The 17,825-nt window shown below is 36.1% G+C and overlaps 1 protein-coding gene across 1 annotated transcript in view; it reads left to right on the forward strand.

Annotated features, from left to right (window-relative positions):
- The window catches only part of PTPRD (protein tyrosine phosphatase receptor type D), a 978,753-nt gene that overhangs the window by 923,713 nt on the left and 37,215 nt on the right, over positions 1–17,825 (forward strand). The window contains exons 37-38 of the mRNA XM_054004205.1: positions 14,657–14,776; positions 15,321–15,475. Of these exons, the coding sequence (XP_053860180.1) occupies positions 14,657–14,776; positions 15,321–15,475 (275 nt within the window). The remainder of the gene's footprint in view (positions 1–14,656; positions 14,777–15,320; positions 15,476–17,825) is intronic.

The following is a 17,825-nucleotide window of genomic DNA, read 5'->3' on the forward strand; positions in this document are numbered from 1 at the left end:
AACATACGGATATTGTTCTGATAATAGCATCATACCATTCAAATAATAAAACTATATATTCTATTATTAGAAGAGTTATAATAAAATATGTGCTATATGTAAAGGGAAATAAAAAATAGTAATTAGGTTTTTTTAATAAGATAAAGAAAATGATAGAAAGTGTAGTAACAAACCATTGTGTGTTGCATGAAGATTTACTAGTGGGTCCATATTTGGTGTCATTTATCAGTTTTAAGAGTGGATGTTAGTGGAAAGGAGGGAGTAAATGGGAAAAAATAACAGAAGTTAAGAAGAAGAGAAAGATGGGGAGAAAGAGAAATAAGAAAAATCATTATCAGCAGTCAATCAGGAAGACAAACAAGTATTTAGCCCTCAGTAGTGGTTCCTCTATCAAACTTTTTCTACAGCAATAGTATTTTGTGTCAAAAAGTACTTGAAGTCCTCATGGCTTGTTTGTGCTCATGATGCTGTTACTATTGCTGGGAGCACACTTTGGCTGGGGAGAGTGCTGCACAGCTGGTTCATTGCTGAACTTTCTGCAAACACATTTATGTGGCCTATATCATAAGCCAGAAACTTCAACCAAATGTAGAAATCAGAAAGTGGGAGAATGAAGTGGTGATTCTAACATCAGTGGTCATCACTTCCCTTGGGACCCTGCCAACAACAGTAGAAGGGTTTTCAAATCCAGGAGGTGAATAACATAAACAGAAGCGTCACAGAAAAAACTGCTGCAAGCATTCTGAGGTACTCTGTCCTAGGAGCTTGTGTGAAGGGGCAGAAAGCTGCAAGTGGGAAGCAGGCTGCAGGACTGCAGGAAGGTAGAAAAAGCTAAGGTATCGAAGGCTCTGTGCAATGAGTTAAAAAATGCCATAAATATGGGGGATCAAGAAGAGTTCAGTAATATAGAAAGACATTACAGAATAGGAAAGAAGATTTATCATCCAGACTGGTTTTAAATCAATATAAGTATCTTACAGAGGTAACTGGATAATAGTTGGTATTTCAGTAGTTCATGGATGAGCTCCATTTCAAAATGAAAATTTTTCAACATGTGTCAGCTTGGAACAGGGTGGAGTGCACCATAGAGCCTAATGCTATACTGTGTTGGCATTGATGTCTTTTTCATATGCTTGGATACCTATAATTGCAACGTTTATGTAACTTGAACCTCTTGGCAACAGTCATTCCCTTCTGGAGGCTTACCAAAACATATATATTTATTCTTTCACCCTTTCTGTCATTTCTATAAGTAGAGTAGGCTTTTTTGCAGTTCAAGCAATATATAGAATTCTAATTATAGAGTCACTTCCCACATGTAACTTCAACCTGCATTAACACCACAGCTTTCACATACCTGTTGGCAATTAGTACACAGCAGAGGGTAATTTCAGCAGAATTTTTAGTTTTATCTTGGGTCTACAGAACTTGTCTAGTCCAGGCACTGCCTGTTTGGAATTGAGGAAATGTAATTTTGCCAATTTCTTCACTAATTAATTCTTTAAAGTTACTGGTAAATGACACCAGAGCAAAGAAAAAATCAGTTCCTAATAAGCAACCCATTGCAAAAGGCATACTTAAGCACTTGAAAGGTTTTCTTAATACTGCAGGCCATGGACATCCACTGTCTAGAAGGATGTTTTGATGTAGCTAAATGAAATTCTTCTCATTCTCTCCAATAATTGCCTAGCAGAGTTTTAAGCTAACTCTAGCCTTTGTTGGCTGCACCCTAAAAAAACACTGATCAGAATAGTAATCACCTCCGTAAGTGATTAGCATTCAGAAGTAATACATTCTGTAAGTGGAATGAGAAACGAGACATTCTAGCCAATGGATTGCTCATGCATTCAGTGCTTGTATTTGTGTATTTTTTGTGCATAATTTAATGCCTTCTATGTTCATAGGCTGAATTTGATGCATTCATTGGTGTGTTACATACCAGCTATACAGTACATAACTCAGCTCCCAAGCTCAGAGTCAGCAGCTTTGTGAATATGGCATACCAGTTACCTCTTCTAATACTGCATGTAATGTAATTAATGATATTGATTGTGAGGCAGCAGGGGGAATCCTTGTGCAGGAAAAATCCCAATGATGACATTACATTGCTATTTTTTCTCATGCTATCATTTTTATATAGGATATTCTTGTAGCAGAAAAACAAGTGAAATTTCAAACATGAAATATAAGCACTGTTACATATCATTATGGATGAAGAGCTTTGCTAATTTTGTTTCTCTTTCTCCTTTGATTCTGTTTTGATTGCTTTTGTGTCTTGGCAGCCTGATCATTATTCCTGCTGCAAGGCAAGATTGTTTCTCCCTCAGACTTTCTGCTTTCCATTTCCATGTCATCATTTCTGTTTAGCTAGCTTTTTTTCATTAAGTAGTCCTGCAGCCTGGTATCAGCCTTTTTAACCTGGACTGCATAGATAAAGATGAGGCTTTTAATTGCATCTGCAGAAAGTAAGTTGGTTCATTAGCATGTGTTAGATGTCTGAGTGACTTCAGATTTGAGAATGCTCATATTTTACAGCTGAGTAGATCAAATGAAGATGTTACAGTGAATTCATTATTCATTTGTTTACCTCTAAGGATGCTGCAGGAAAAAAAGATCTTTCACTTATAACCTTTCACATTTAGTTGGTTTCATATTAAATGTCATCACCTGAATTTCCCTTGACCTAAACCAGACTACAAGAGAAAGTCAGTCTGATCATTCAGCTACCATGAAAATAATTTGTATCAAAAAGGATTATACACACTGGCAGTGCATCAAACAGTGTTTGTAGCATTTTTGTCACAGATACGAGTTTAATCTTAGTGAAATAAAAGAACAATATTGAAGGTTGTAAATTAGAGATGAAAAAAAAAGCAGTTGTGTGTTATACTAAGGAAACATGCAAAACACGTAAAACTTTAATGTGTGGTACATCTCTTTCCAACTTCTCCTCTACCCCAAGTGGTACAGATTAAATTTTGTTGTTTTTGTTGAGTTTTGGGTGGGCTTTTTTGCTCCTCTCAACTAATTGGATGTTCTGAGTACTCATGTGCTGTAGTGAATTTTGTGAATGATCAGATGAAAATCTCTCTTTATAGCAAAACATAACATTGCCTCTGACAGGAAACATCTAGTCCTTCCTCCTTTTTCAGGGTAGGATACCCTTGTAGATTGTCCACTTGCAAGAGGATTCAATCCTTTCCTTCTTTGCTTTGTAATTCTGTATTTTGAATACATTTGTTGTGTTATCTTGTAACTGACAGAAAATACTTTCCTCCTTAACCTCATTACAATATTTGCTAGATTGCCTAGGTTTAATATTTTTTGACAAAAAAATCCAATCAGGTCAAAGCTAAATGAAAATATAATGACACTATCCAGTATTCAAATATTAGAAGCCAAATAACAGTATGTCAATATCAAGTTGATATTGAGCCAGATTCTGAACTTCATTTCTGATGAGGAAGGCTTTAGTTTTCATAGTGATACTATCAGCTTCATTCAAATTTGCTAATGACTAAGTGAATACATAAGGGAACTACATTTGTGGCATTCTGTTAGCCTGATCCAAAAACCTATTTGACTGTCATGAAGTGGATATCATCTTCAATATTATAAGCAAAAATTATCTAAAAAACCATACACATAGAATAATCATCTTGGTTTGTCAAGGTTTAACATCTTGAATCCTTAGTCTTCATTGGAAAGGGGGAGATCAGTAGAAAAGTGATGTATCCTGTCTCAGATTTTATTTCCCCATTATTGATGCACATGGGACTATTTGCATGGGTTCTGTATTTGTTCCATAAGAATATCAAAAGCTAGTTGAAAGTCCTTGGACTTATCGTCTCTCAACTTGTCACTGACACCTGAGAAAGTCAGGAGAGATGGCACTGTCAGAAGAAAAGGTAAATGGACTTTTCCTGGTATTACTGAAATGCTAAATAGGATCTCCTGTTATTCCAAGTGTCAAGCATCAGAACACTTGTGTCCGAATATTTCAAGAAAATTGTTATACATTTATAGACTTTTCCATGCATAAGAAAAATGGAAAATGGATGATAGTAGAAATATGAAGTAGGTAAAATAAATGTTTGGGGTTTGTTTTGTTTAGTGGATTGATTGGGTTTTTTAAGGAGAATATAATAAATTAAATCAGGGAAGGTTTATTCAAGTTCAACTAGTGCAAAACCCACAACAAGTGGAAAATGTAATTGTACATTGGGACACCTTAGTAAAAACAGCTTTGAAACAGATGTTGGCAGCCTAAGATTTCTAAGTCTTGCTGTAGGTAAGGAAAAAATAAAGGCAGGTCTTTATTTTTCTGCTCAAAATGTGCATGTTGCTACGAGTTTTCTTAAATCCTCATTTGTTGATGGCAGAGTAGACATTGAGGTCTAATCTATCCAACTTCATATGTAAGACAAAGCAAGAGTACATGCACTGCAGTAAGTAATAAGCACAGAAAACTATGAATGCGATTTTCTTTTCTGTATGAAATGAGTGCAGCAGACTTTTATGCGATTGTGATGAAGTTAGTTTTCCATTTGTTGTGCAGGGCTTCTACAGCAAATTTCAGACCTTTCCTCCTAAGTATGTTTGAGTAATACTGGAGGTATTACCTGTCAAAATACTGCATCAAAAATAAGTGACAATTAGACATTTTCACTAAAGGAATACAGAAGTCAGCAGGAGGTGCACTTAAAAATTCATTTAAGAAAATTGTGAATACAGTTCCAAGTGCACCTGTATTCTATTGTATTTAGGCAAAATGTAATTAACTTTTGCAGAAAACTTTCACTAGTGTTTCATATGGGGCAGCACAGGTGTGTAAAAATGTGGGGTTTTTTTAAAGTTGTGAAATACACTTCTGTAGGAAAATAGAAAAAGAAATTTTAACTATGCTTTGTAGCAAGCAAAAAAAATAATTTAAGCTGGTAAGTGGCAAGTTAGCATATAAGTCAGCAGATATTAGTAGATAGGACACATTGCAAGATGGCATTTTTTCATAATAAAATGTATTGTTTTACTAAAGAGGAATTAAATGTGCAATTTTATCATTGTTCATTCCCTGGTTTTAATGGCAAATCTATACCTTTTGTACTAATAATGTACTATCAGAATTTTATTTCACTTCTTTAGTGCTTCCTGCATACTAAGATATGAGTCACATGAAGAATGAATGAGAGAACTGGGGGAAAAAAAAGAAAAACATAAAATCAAGTACACCATGTGTTCACCAGATTTACAAAAATAAAAATGTGTAGGTTTGTACTGGGTTTTTTTTTCACTGTAACAGAATGCCATGGCCACAGTCCAAGAATTCCTACACCATCTTACGAGGTAGAGTCACCAGTTGTAATGTCAGAATTGTAAAACTCAGCCATAACTGTTTATTATGGAAGGATTCTCAGAGGTACCAGGACAGGAACATGATCAGCTCTCAATTTCTATGACTGAAATTTAGTCAGTCATAGGTGCTTAATGGATGCAAGAATCTAATCCAATAAAGCTTAGAGTTTATTTTTCTAGGTACATTTCAGGTGGAAGAGCTGTGCCAAGGTGCCTCAACTAAAATTCAGACTATTCATATCATCCAGGAAAATAGCTGTGGAAATGTCATATTATAAGTAGGGTTAATTTTGCTTTTACACACTAAATAGGCTCAAATTCTGGTTATTTCAGCTTATATACACTTGAAATTGAGAACATACAGAATTAATGTCCCATGTGAAAAGATACTGGTAAATTAAGAGAAAATCTAGAAGGGACAGTAATGATCAAATGCTTGAGAAATAATAAGAAAGATTTTTATTTGCTTTATATATAAGACAGTGAAGGAAACCACAATGGTCTTTCAGCATGTGAAAAGCTGTTAAAAAATGTCATAGTAATCAACCATTTTCCCTGCCTTTGGGGCTTTAAGGAGGAAGAAATAAGCTATGCAGAGAAGATGATTTATATTAAACTATTAAACAACTTCCAAAATGTAATGTCAAGAATGGAGCAAGCTTTGTAGGATATTGTGTGCAGACTCTTCCATTGCAAGCTTTCAAGAACTGTTTGCAGCAGAGTCTTACCTGAAATGGTCTTGAGCTGGCAATACCTGGTATTGCCAAAAGTATTTTTCAAGGCAACCATCTGTTTTTTCTTGTGTTATCATTCTGTGTGATTTCTTTTAGCTGTTAGGGTAAACTCATGGTTTTCTATAAAAAATCATTTCCCTGAAGCAAGTGTGTAGCAAGTTGTTTAGTCAAAACCATATTCTAACTCTCTAATTTGAATGTATTTTCTTAATTCCTTTGCTTTGTGCTTGAGGTAAGACATGTACTACGACCTCATAAAATTCTTCTTTTAATACAGACAGAGGAACGATGCCACATGTAGAAAATGCCCATTGACATTTTGGGTTAGAAGATAAAAAATTCTGCATATTTGTTTTCAAAATTGAGTGAATGTAGAATCTTATAAGCATTAAGTTTGGAAAAGACCTTCATGAAATCCAGCCTTTTACCAAATACCACCATGCCCACTAAGCTATATTGCAAAGTGCGATGTCATTCGTTTTTTCAACACTTCCAGGGATGGTGACACTCCCACTTCCCTGGGAAGCCTGCTCCAATGCTTAACCACTCTTTCAGTGAAGAAATTTTTCCTGATATACAACCTGAACCTCCCCTGATGCAGATGGAGGCCTTTTCCTCTTGTCCTGTTGCTGGTTGCCTGGAAAAGGAGATCGACCCCTTCCTCACTACAACCTCCTTTCAGGTAGCTCTAGAGCACAGTAAGGTACACCCTGAACCTTCTTTTCTCCAGTCTGAACAACCATTGTATCCTCAGCCACTCTTTATAGGACTTAGAGACCCTTCACCAGCTTTGTGTCCCTCTCTGGACACACGATTGGTTCATGTTTGGTTTAGCATTGTAGTGTATTACTTCAGCGCATGGTGTTCTGTCAAGCAATTTGAGGCTTGAAAATGTCAAAGAGTAGATTTAGTATTGTTTATCAAAAAGTAATCCTACTTTTCCTAATTTAGCAGATTATGGTGAAAAAACTCAAGGCCAGTTGTCCTTTATGGCAAGCAACAAATCAGGAAAATTTAAATTCTCCAGGTGTCTCTGAAAATTAATATTATTATTTATATTTTGCATAATTTGCAGAGCTTGTCGTGTGTTCTAAGGAAGTTAATGGATACAGATGGATACTGAGGTTGGTAATCAATGCTTTTGCTAGGGGAATTTTCTGGTTCACATAACAGGAACTGTATAAAATACATTTATGAAATTCTTTATTTCATCTATGTATTAAACTAGCTATGGAAATCTTACCTTGACTTGAAGTTGCATTCAAAAATCAAAATCCAGACTGAGACCTCTAGGTCCACAAAATACCTTCCAATGTACCTTTTCATATGTTAGTTCTGTTTCAAGTGAACCAAAGACATAATAATAATAGATTTTTTTTGATCTGATGTTTCTTTCTTTTGATCCTTTTGTTTCACTGATATTTTACATAATATTCATATCAGCCTGAAGAGGTAGTTCTCTTTTATGGAAAATAGTACATCTTCATTACAGCACTTGAATAGCAGGCTGAAATGTTCAGTATGTTCTTCATCCTGTAATATCTTACTCAGTGAAAGGATTATTCAGGCTGCAAGGAGTGATCAACCTTGAGTACAAGAGGATGAAACAAAACGTAGTCAGCACATTCACTTTTCCAGTCAGTCCATTCATTTAAACCTTTTCAAGATGTTTTTGGAAAATCTTGCTGAACTTAACTGTTTGACAGACTCATCCTTCAAAATGAATTCATTAAAACCATGCCTTCCCTGCTGTTAGAAAAAGCTCAAAAAAGACATCTCACATTGATATCAGCAATACAATTTTGAACTGTTCTTTGCTTGTACAGATGAAGATGAAAATTGAGATAGAGAACACTTTTAAACATGCCCAATATTCCTTTCAATATCTGTTTCTATCTTTTTTTTACAACCATACCATACTCTTTCATAAGAATCAGAATGGAAAAATTCTGGGTATAATCGCTTTAATTAATCAATTACCTTTCAGTGTTAACTGTTAACCTATTAATCATATCTCAGAAATTCCAGAAAGTAAGGGTGTAATGAGGGTGTATTTGAAGTCTTAGTAGAGGATTAAAGTTTGTTATTAATTGATTAGCCTATAGTTTATTTGTGTTGCCTCCAGATTCTTATTGGAATATTTTTGGGGGCTACAGTAATTAAGATCAAAATTTAAAATTTATTTGTGACTATGAATTTATATTTTAATCTTTTATTTAGACCTAGACTGAAGTCAGTGAGTGACACTAGAGCAAATCTTGTCCAAATAAAATCAAAAAACATGTCTCTGTACTCTGATTTTTTTCATTTATCATTGCATTATAATCTCAAATACTGTTGTCGGTGTCTTTAAGCTTTACAGACAAATCAGCCTAATCCTTAGGTGGCAAGGCATTGCTGGAAAAAGGAAAAACTTCGGAGTAACAACTGTTTGGAGACATAATATTAGCTGAAATGACTGAGGCAGTAAATTAGCCTGATAGTGTTCGAGAAAGGTTCCACTACCACCAATTGGCACTAGCTTTCTTATTGCATAATTATTATTACCATTCAACATCACTTATTCTTCTTCTGTTTTTGAAGGAAGATCATCTGAAAATACTATAGAAAATTCTGTCTGCAAAAGTCTTTTTTTAGTAAGAAAACCAGACCAAGAAATTATGTACTACTGATATTTTGTATTCTATATTCAACATAATTAATACACTGTTCTTACAGCAAATCACGTGCTATATGCATCTGCCTTACACTAGCATTCTGTCTCTTTGCTGATCTTTTTTCGTTTTGTCCTTATAATCTTAGATGGCTTGTAACAGCTGGTTCATTTGTTAAGAATCACCTGAAGGAGCTTTTCAGCATGAATGATGGAACTTTATACTGGAAAATTATTTCTCTATCCTTGAATGTCAGAAATCTTTGTATTCATATGTTCATATGGAAATATACTTCCTTCAGCTCTCTTGATGCATAGCAGCATGTTCTCTAGTGTCTATGACTTGTTGAAGTGTGAATATCCACGAATATTAGGAACTCTTTAGCTGAAACCTTTCAAGTCTGAAAATGTCTCAAGCTTCTCATTTTTAATGAAAAATTATGCATTTACATTTTTTTAAAGCTTTGTGAATACTTGTACTTCCATAAAGAGCAAGGATTTGCATGGTCTGAGTGGAAGAAATATAGAGAAAGAAAATATGTGCATGTTTGAGAGGCAAGTTAAGAGAATGTGCCTGCCATTAGTTATATATTCTAGCTACATCTACTTCTACAGTACTTAAAAAGTTTTCTTAAAGTATTTAATCATTTGAGAGCTACTCTGATTTCGTATGTAGTGGTTTTGGCAGTGTACAGCTTATGATCATGGGTTGGGAGATGGTGTCAGGGAGCAGAATGGTTATCGAGGAGGAGGCAGTCAGAGAACTGCTGAGGCACTTGGATATTCATAAATCCATGGGACCAGATGGGATCCATCCCACTGTGATGAGAGAGCTGGAAGATGAGCTTGTGAAGCCACTCTCCATCATTTACCAACAGTCCTGGTTCACTGGTGAGGTTCCAGATGACTGGAAGCTGGCCAGTGTGACACCCATTCACAAAGAGTGGGAAGGGGGACCCGGCAATTTTAGGCCAGTCAGCCTGACCTCTGTACCCAGTAAGGTTAAGGAACAGTTTTTATTGGGTGTCATCACATAGCACTTACAGGATGGCCAGGGTATCAGACCCAGCCAGCATGGGTTTAGGAGGGGTAGGTCATGTTTGACCAACCTTTTATGTTTGTGTTTGACTAACTCTTTTTATGACCAAGTGACTCGCCTGGTGGATGTGGAAAAAGGCTGTGGATGTTGTCTATTTAGACTTCAGCAAGGCCTTTGACACTGTCTCCCACAGCACACTCCTGGAAAAGCTGGCAGCCCACAGCTTGGACAGGAGCACTCTTTGCTGGGTTAGGAACTTGCTGGATGGCCGGGCCCAGAGAGTGGTGGTGAACGGTGCTGCATCCAGCTGGGGCCAGTCACCAGTGGTGTCCCTCAGGGGTCTGTGCTGGGACCAGTTCTGTTCAATATCTTTATTGACGAAATGGATGAGGGGATTGAGTCTTTCATTAGTAAATTTGCAGATGAACCTAAGCTGCAATTGTGTGTCGATCTGTTGGAAGGTAGAAGGGCTCTGCAGAGAGACATGGAATGGTTGAATGGATGGGTGGAATCCAATAAGATGAAGTTTAACAAGTCCAAGTGTTGAGTCCTGCATTTTGGCCACAATAACCCTCTGCAACGCTATAGGTTGGGGACAGCATGGCTGGACAGTGCCCAGGCATTTTGGCCACAATAACCCTCTGCAACGCTATAGGTTGGGGACAGCATGGCTGGACAGTGCCCAGGCAGAAAGGGACCTGGGGGTATTGGTCACAGCTGACTGGACATGAGCCAGCAGTGTGCCCTGGTGGCCAAGAAGGCCAAGGGCATCCTGGCCTGTGTCTGGAATAGTGTGGCCAGCAGGAGCAGGGAGGTCATTCTTGTCCTGTACTCGGCACTGGTGAGGCCACACCTTGAGTGCTGTGTCCAGTTCTGGGCCCTCAGTTTGGGAAGGACGTTGAGACACTTGAGCACATCCAGAGGAGGGCAACAAGGCTGGTGAGGGGTTTGGAACACAAGCCCTGTGAGGAACGACTGAGAGAGCTGGGGTTGTTTAGCCTGGAGAAAAGGAGACTCAGAGGTGACCTTATCACTCTCTACAACTCCCTGAAAGTTGGTTGTAGTCAGGTGGGAGTTGGTCTCTCTCTCCAGGCAGCAACTGACAGAACCAGAGGACACAGTCTTAAGCTGCATCAAGGAAAATATAGGTTGGATACAGGGAAAAAGTATTTTAGAGAAAGGGCGATAAAGTACTGGAACGACCTGCCCAGGGAGGTGGTAGAGTCACCATCCCTGTATGTGTTTAAAAACAGATCGGATGTAGCACTCAGTGCCATGGTTTAGCTGAGGTGTTACGGCATGGGTTGGACTTTATGATCTTGAAGGTCTCTTCCAATCTAGTCATTCTTGTGATTCTGTGATAGTGGAAGTAGTAATAAAATTATGCTTTTCAGTGCTTGTAGTTACATTTCTCTTTAAAAAAATGCCACTCTTAAATCACCAATTAATTATTTCACACTCGTGTCTGCTTCATTCATCTTGCCATCTTTAGTCACAGGCAAGAGAACAATAAATAATTACTAGTGGAAGCTGTTCTTATGTACTGATAGCGGCACAGAAAAACTCTCATTGTGTGCAGGCGAATACTAGGTCTACTAGGGAAAAGATCAACCCTTGGAACTTGGAGCTACATGGATAAGATAAAGATGAGGATAGAAAATGGAAGCTACATGGATAGAAAAAGACTATGATGTGAGGACTCATCAAAGGTATATTAGAAAATAACTGTGACAATAAAAATACCGTAATTGTATCTCTGGGGAGGGCTGGTATTATCACCACCATACTTTGCCACAATTTTTTGTTCCAAATAATTTACAGAAGCAAGGGAAAAATGGCTCTTACTACAGAGAAATTAAGCATAGGCCAAAAAGCTAAAGCAAGAACGCATTTGGCAAAACATTTCAAAATTGACTTCTTGACATTTAGTGTTAAATTTTGGATGACTCAAGGGGGTTGAGATTTCTCTTCTGAAAAGAACATAGAATATGTAACCTCTCCTACTTCAAGAGCTGAAGATTGGGATCTTAACATAGAACAAAACCTTTGGAAAGAGCTCTGTCTCAGAAATTAGTGTCTTACCAATTAACTTGTATTATCTGGTCCTCTGCTGCCAGTGAAGTCCAATAGAAAACATTGTTTGATCTCTCACAAAGATAAATTGGACTCTAAATTGTTAGGAGTATTGGGAATATAAGGTTTATGATCACAGACCAAACAAGGGTAGGAGGCACATAAGGACACATCTCTGAAGAACTCTTGATCTGAGAAAAATCAATAGGCAAAAGGGGCAGAAGATGTAGTTCAATTAACTTATTCTTTGTGTGCTCTTCCAGAAGGTCAAATCCACATCAACCCGAAATCAGGTTTTCTTTCTAAAAGAATTGATACTTATTTTCATCAGTTTCCACTTTCAAATAATATATATACTGCTCTACAAATCGAGTTTCTTATTGAACACTTACTGTCTGCTTCCAGCAGCAATCCTCTGCATCATGTAGCTCTCACGGAAAGTATTTTAGAAAAATTATACCATAATAGAAGTTTATATTAGATAAACTAGTACATTAAAAAAAACCCAAACAAAATCTCCACCTAAAGGAGCACGCACATTCATTTTTTCCTCGCCTAACTGAAAAATAGCCTTCTAAGTTCAAGTAAACTTTTAACATTAGATTACAAAATAAAAATAAAACAAACATTTTCTGTCATTTTCAAGCTGGTCAAATTTTGTTGTAAGCAAACTGCAAGCTGTTTAATTTTTCAGGAATGCTTTCTGGAAGCTGGTACTGCTTCTATAAGCATACAATTTATATGTGAGATCTGCATGGTGAAGAGCAGAACAACATATTTAGGCATGCAAAGGCACAGCTACATTTTTCTCTCTTATTTCAATTTAAAAAATCATTTTTATTAATTTGAAAATCCTTCAAAAATATGCCAAGTTTAGTCAGAGTAAACCTGTAGTTGCTAAGATTACAAATTACAGTTATTATGTATCAACCTTTTCCATGAAAAAATATGTCATTCCATGGGAATTAAAAACAATAAACTATAACTTGTTTGCTTAAAGTACAGGTAACCAATATAGACATGTTGCACTGTTTCTATATTAATTATAAAGTGAAGCTAGATTTACTATAATTGTATTTAAATGTCTCAATTGAAATCATGCTTTTCAGTTTGATTTACAAAGATCAAGGGGGCAAGTACTAGGAATCTTGCAAATATATACTGGGTATTTGTGAACTATTTGTAATTCATACTCTTTCAGTAAATGACACAAGGAAGTAATTAATTACTTAAGAAGAGAATTTTTTCACTATCAATCACATTTTTCAATAGTGCAGTATCAATAAACATTATTAGTTACTTTGTTGCAATTCCTTATCACAAAATTAAATTATCATTGCCTGTAAAAAATTGTTTCCCTTTACTTTGCCACTAATGAATTCTTATCCCCTGCTTCAGTGGTTAGAATCTTTTCCTTTCTATCTAGATTACTTGTTCTTAGACTGTGATTTGTGAGCCATTAATGATCTGTGACCTCTGAGCCTCAAAATAAAGTGATCTGTGAGCAAAAGCTATTTGTGTCTGGAGAGTTGAAGAGCATACCAAGTCTTTTTTCAATAAGTGCAGAATGAAGAACCTGGAGAACACACGAGTTTCAAAGATGCATATCTTAATTTTCCATTTTGGGGAAATAATCAGTTTTTGTTGTGGATTAGCATGACAATTCACTTTTTTTACTGGAAATATTGTGCAATATTCTGTTTTTGTTGTTTGTTACATTTAGTGTATTCTCATTGAATTTCGTATGAGTCTGACTTGGAGTGATTTATGAAGACATTTATTAAAAAAACCAATGTGTTATTACAAGACTCAGTTTAAACTTCTTTTCTGTAGTGTAGGCAGGACTAATTGGTAAGAATGTGTTGTTATAAACAGAATAAAGATTAACTCTCTGTTTCACCCACCAGCCACTGGAAGTAACATGTTTTAAATGATGTGACTGCGCACTGCTTAGTACTACATTTTTGGTGGGTTTAGGGGTTCAGCATTTCTGTTTTCTTAACAATTATCATTGTAAATACCCTTTTTAACTGAAACAAATTATTAAGCCTTAGCAATGTTGATAAAAATATGATTCTCTTATGTGTCATCTTACACCGAATTAGTGCATTTTTTAATATTCTAGACTGTGGCATTTTAAAATTAAGATTCCTCTGGATGAAATGTTCTGTGTACTTTAAAATTTGATGGATAAACTCTCCACAATCATGTTTTTTAAATGCCTGTGGACCCAATTTCATTACATGTTTCTTGTCTGATGAGAACTGATCTCAGAAGGAAATTTTTTTCTCACAGTCCACTTAATACTTGTTGATGCCCTGTCATTTATCAGTGTACTGAAATTATTTCTAAAAAAATACTTGTTTGTACTGAGCTATTTCTATACATAATAAATATTAACATCAAAGCAGTAGTTTAAAAGTTTGGGGACTAATGTAAAATAAGGCAAATATTTAAAAAATGTTCCACCTATGTAGAAGTGATTAAATTATGTTACTAAATTATGGACTGTGAAAAGTGAAGATATAGGTCATACTTTAAGCTACTCTAAATTGGTTTTTCTTCAGTGTGTCTATGCTTGTTAGCATTTCCGAATTATCTGTCTTACTGAACTTGCCCATTATGGAGGAAGACATTATATAATCTACTACCATAAGAGCAGTTCTTATGGATGATAAAATAAATTTCTTGTGTGGGAGGTTGGCCATTCTATCTCCACATACTTTTGAAGCCTATGGTGATGTACAGTCAGATATGTAATAAATTTCAGTATTAAATGTATTAAATTATAACATTTCACTGCAGGTGAAGTGTGATCAGTACTGGCCAAGCAGAGGCACAGAAACCTACGGACTAATCCAAGTGACGCTTTTAGACACTGTTGAATTGGCAACATACTGTGTTCGTACATTTGCACTTCACAAGGTATATATACTTATATATACTTACTATATACTTTTAAATTGAAAGGCTGGCAATTTTTTCCCTCACCTCTCATTCCTTCCTTCCCTTCTATCACCGGCCTCCCTCCTGCCACCTTGTCCTTCTTCTTCCTTTTGCTTCCTGCCTGTGTGCCTTTTCCCCTTACTTCCTTATTCCCTTTCTCCCCTTCCCCTCCTTTCTAGCCTTCCCCTTGTTTCCTTCTAACAGCGCTGAATATTGAGACTTCTAGAGAGTACATGTTCCTGATAACATGAAGTTTTGTAAGTTAATGCAGAGCTCTCACCATGAAAAATCTGAGTACTAAGTCTGTGGTATTTGTGGTGCACAAGTGTACAGTACACTTAAAGATCTTACCTTGTTTGAATCTGTAATTTGGATTTTCCTCCATAGCCAGAGTTCTTTTTCTTGCTGGTCCCAAATATTTAAACAGTTTTCACTGGTACATATGCTTCTGCAGTTGTTTCACTGAAAAGTGCTGATACCATCTCAAGTAGCAGTTTTGTCATAAAACTTTTAAATTTCATAGAATGGCTCAAGTGAGAAAAGGGAAGTGAGACAATTCCAGTTCACTGCCTGGCCTGACCATGGTGTCCCAGAACACCCAACACCGTTCTTAGCTTTCCTGCGACGAGTCAAGACTTGTAACCCACCTGATGCCGGACCTATGGTTGTGCATTGCAGGTAAGCCCAGAAGTTTCTTCAAAGCATGGTATGTCAAGGTCATTGCTTTCTGTTTTATTGCAGATGAAAGTATGATTTTCTTTCAAATAGACTTCTAAGTCTGTCAAAGAAAAAGGTGGCTGCATTGCAAATCAAGAACTTGAGTATGGTACTGCCAACTTAGGTAGGCTAGAATTGGTTTTTTTTGGTCTAGGCACAATCAATTTAATTTCAGTACATCAAAAGATCTCCAGGGAGAATGTCTGCAGGGAGAACACAAATGTATCTGTGGCATTCAGAATGTGACATGAAAAAGGAAGAGGATGGTATTGGTTTAAGAGCCAATACCAATTGGTTTATTGAAAAAAGTGTGTTCTAAGCAATGAAAGGTTTTTAAAGTATTGCATACTTATATTGTGTGAGAAAGTAGTAAACATGAGAATTAAGACAGATAAATGCAGGTAAGACCTGAATCTGTATTCAAGGTTGAATCTTCAGTTTAGTACTTTGAGGAGCTGAAAATGCAAAGCATGTACCCGGGGAACAGGCAACAGGCTGGACCCAGTTCCAGGGAAATCAGTGCTCCATGCTTTTTTGCAAAGTAGCAAACCACTTCAGGCATTATAAGGTATGAATTAATAAAACTGGAAGAAAAAAAGTCAGCTGCTTTTTGTGTGTTGGGACTGAGGAAAATGAAGAGGAAGAGATACGGCTTCTTTGGAATTTGCTGAACAGATCTTTGAGAAAGCCTTAAAATCATGTTGCTAAGGACATTATCAGAACATATGTACCAATTCTGATAGAAATAAACTCCAAGATGCGTTCCCTCATTCCAGGGCAATATTTTCATATGTTGTATAGCTTGCTGAGTAGCCCTTTTCAAAGCAAGTTTCTAAATCGCTGTTTCTTGTGAAGTTCATTTTGGAATACTTTGAATTAGTAAGGCTGAGAGCTATTACAAATGGATCTCTGAAGTTACAAATACTTAGCATATTTGAAAACCAGTCTTGCTTTTTTTTTTTTATCCAAAACCTGAGGAACAGTAATTACAGCATACCACCATGTCTAGTTCTGACTTCTTAACATATTGATAGCCCAGACTTGGAATCTGATAATTTAAACACTTTTAAATTCATTGAAAGAGTCTCCTGTAAACAAGATGGAAAAATAAATTCAACAGTAAAACAAAATAAGCAGAACTTAAATGCTGAAAGGCACAGACTGTTTACAAAATACTGGAACACAGATATTAAATGTTTATTGAAACACCAGGATTAAAAATGTGGAATAATTATAAATAACAACACAAATGTATTCATAAAGTTTGCTGAGTGTTTCTTGAATGGAGACACATCTTTTTGTACTTGCATTTACAGGGACTTAAAACATTTTGATTATTGTCTAGGATTTTAGATTTCTTCAGATACAACTTCATTAGCTTGATCCATATATATAGCGTACCTCCAAAGCTGCTCAACAGTGAAGATGCTATACTCTACATCAAAACCAAAATTAATAGAAGAAATTAATCTTCCCACTCTGGAAAATCTCTTAAGTTAATAGCCTAAATTACCACAATGCAAAAATAGTCAAATTAAATCAGTTTTTATGGCTAGTGATTGGAAAAGGTGAAATCAAATGTGTTGTTTGTTATCACTCAGTGGTACTGATGAAGTACAAGGCAATTATTTTCTCTTTGTCCTAAGTTTTGCATGCAGATTTCATTTAAAGTGGTGGTCAAGTTAAGTAGTATGATTTTATGCCTGATGGACTTTTTTTATCCCAGATTCGTATTAATGTATTTATCAATAATTTGTCTGCAATAAGCATAATCTCCTATACATCAGCTTTTTGCCTTATGTATAGTTACTTGAGACATTAAGATTTCAGTCACTTCATACAACCTAACCTCTAAAAAACAGACTTTCACATATCCTATTATTTTAGTAAGGATTTTAAATTTGACTCCTAACAATTTGTCTATGAGGAGAATTAATGTAACCAGGGTTCTGAAAAATTTTAAAATGTATGTCTCTGTAATTAAAACAGGCTGGACATTTAGCATCAAGTATTCTGGATAGTCCGAAGTTCATTAATGTGCTAATTAACTCCTCAATGTAATGTGTTGACTATCCAACTGATAGACTAACAAGAAGTTACTAAAGTGTTTCTCACAACAGTAATGTTAATGTGAGTGTCACCTTTCAGGCATACTGTAGCAACATTATATTCAGAAATTTGTATTTAAATTCAACATGATTTTCTTGGGGCTGTCTTGTGCAGGGACAGGAGTCAGACTTCAGTAATCCTTGTGGGTCCCTTCCAACTCAGGTTATTCTGTGATTCTGTGGTTATTAAATTGGTTTAAAAA

Source organism: Vidua macroura, chromosome Z (assembly GCF_024509145.1).
Source record: "Vidua macroura isolate BioBank_ID:100142 chromosome Z, ASM2450914v1, whole genome shotgun sequence".
In the NCBI taxonomy this organism is placed as follows: Eukaryota; Metazoa; Chordata; class Aves; order Passeriformes; family Viduidae; genus Vidua; species Vidua macroura.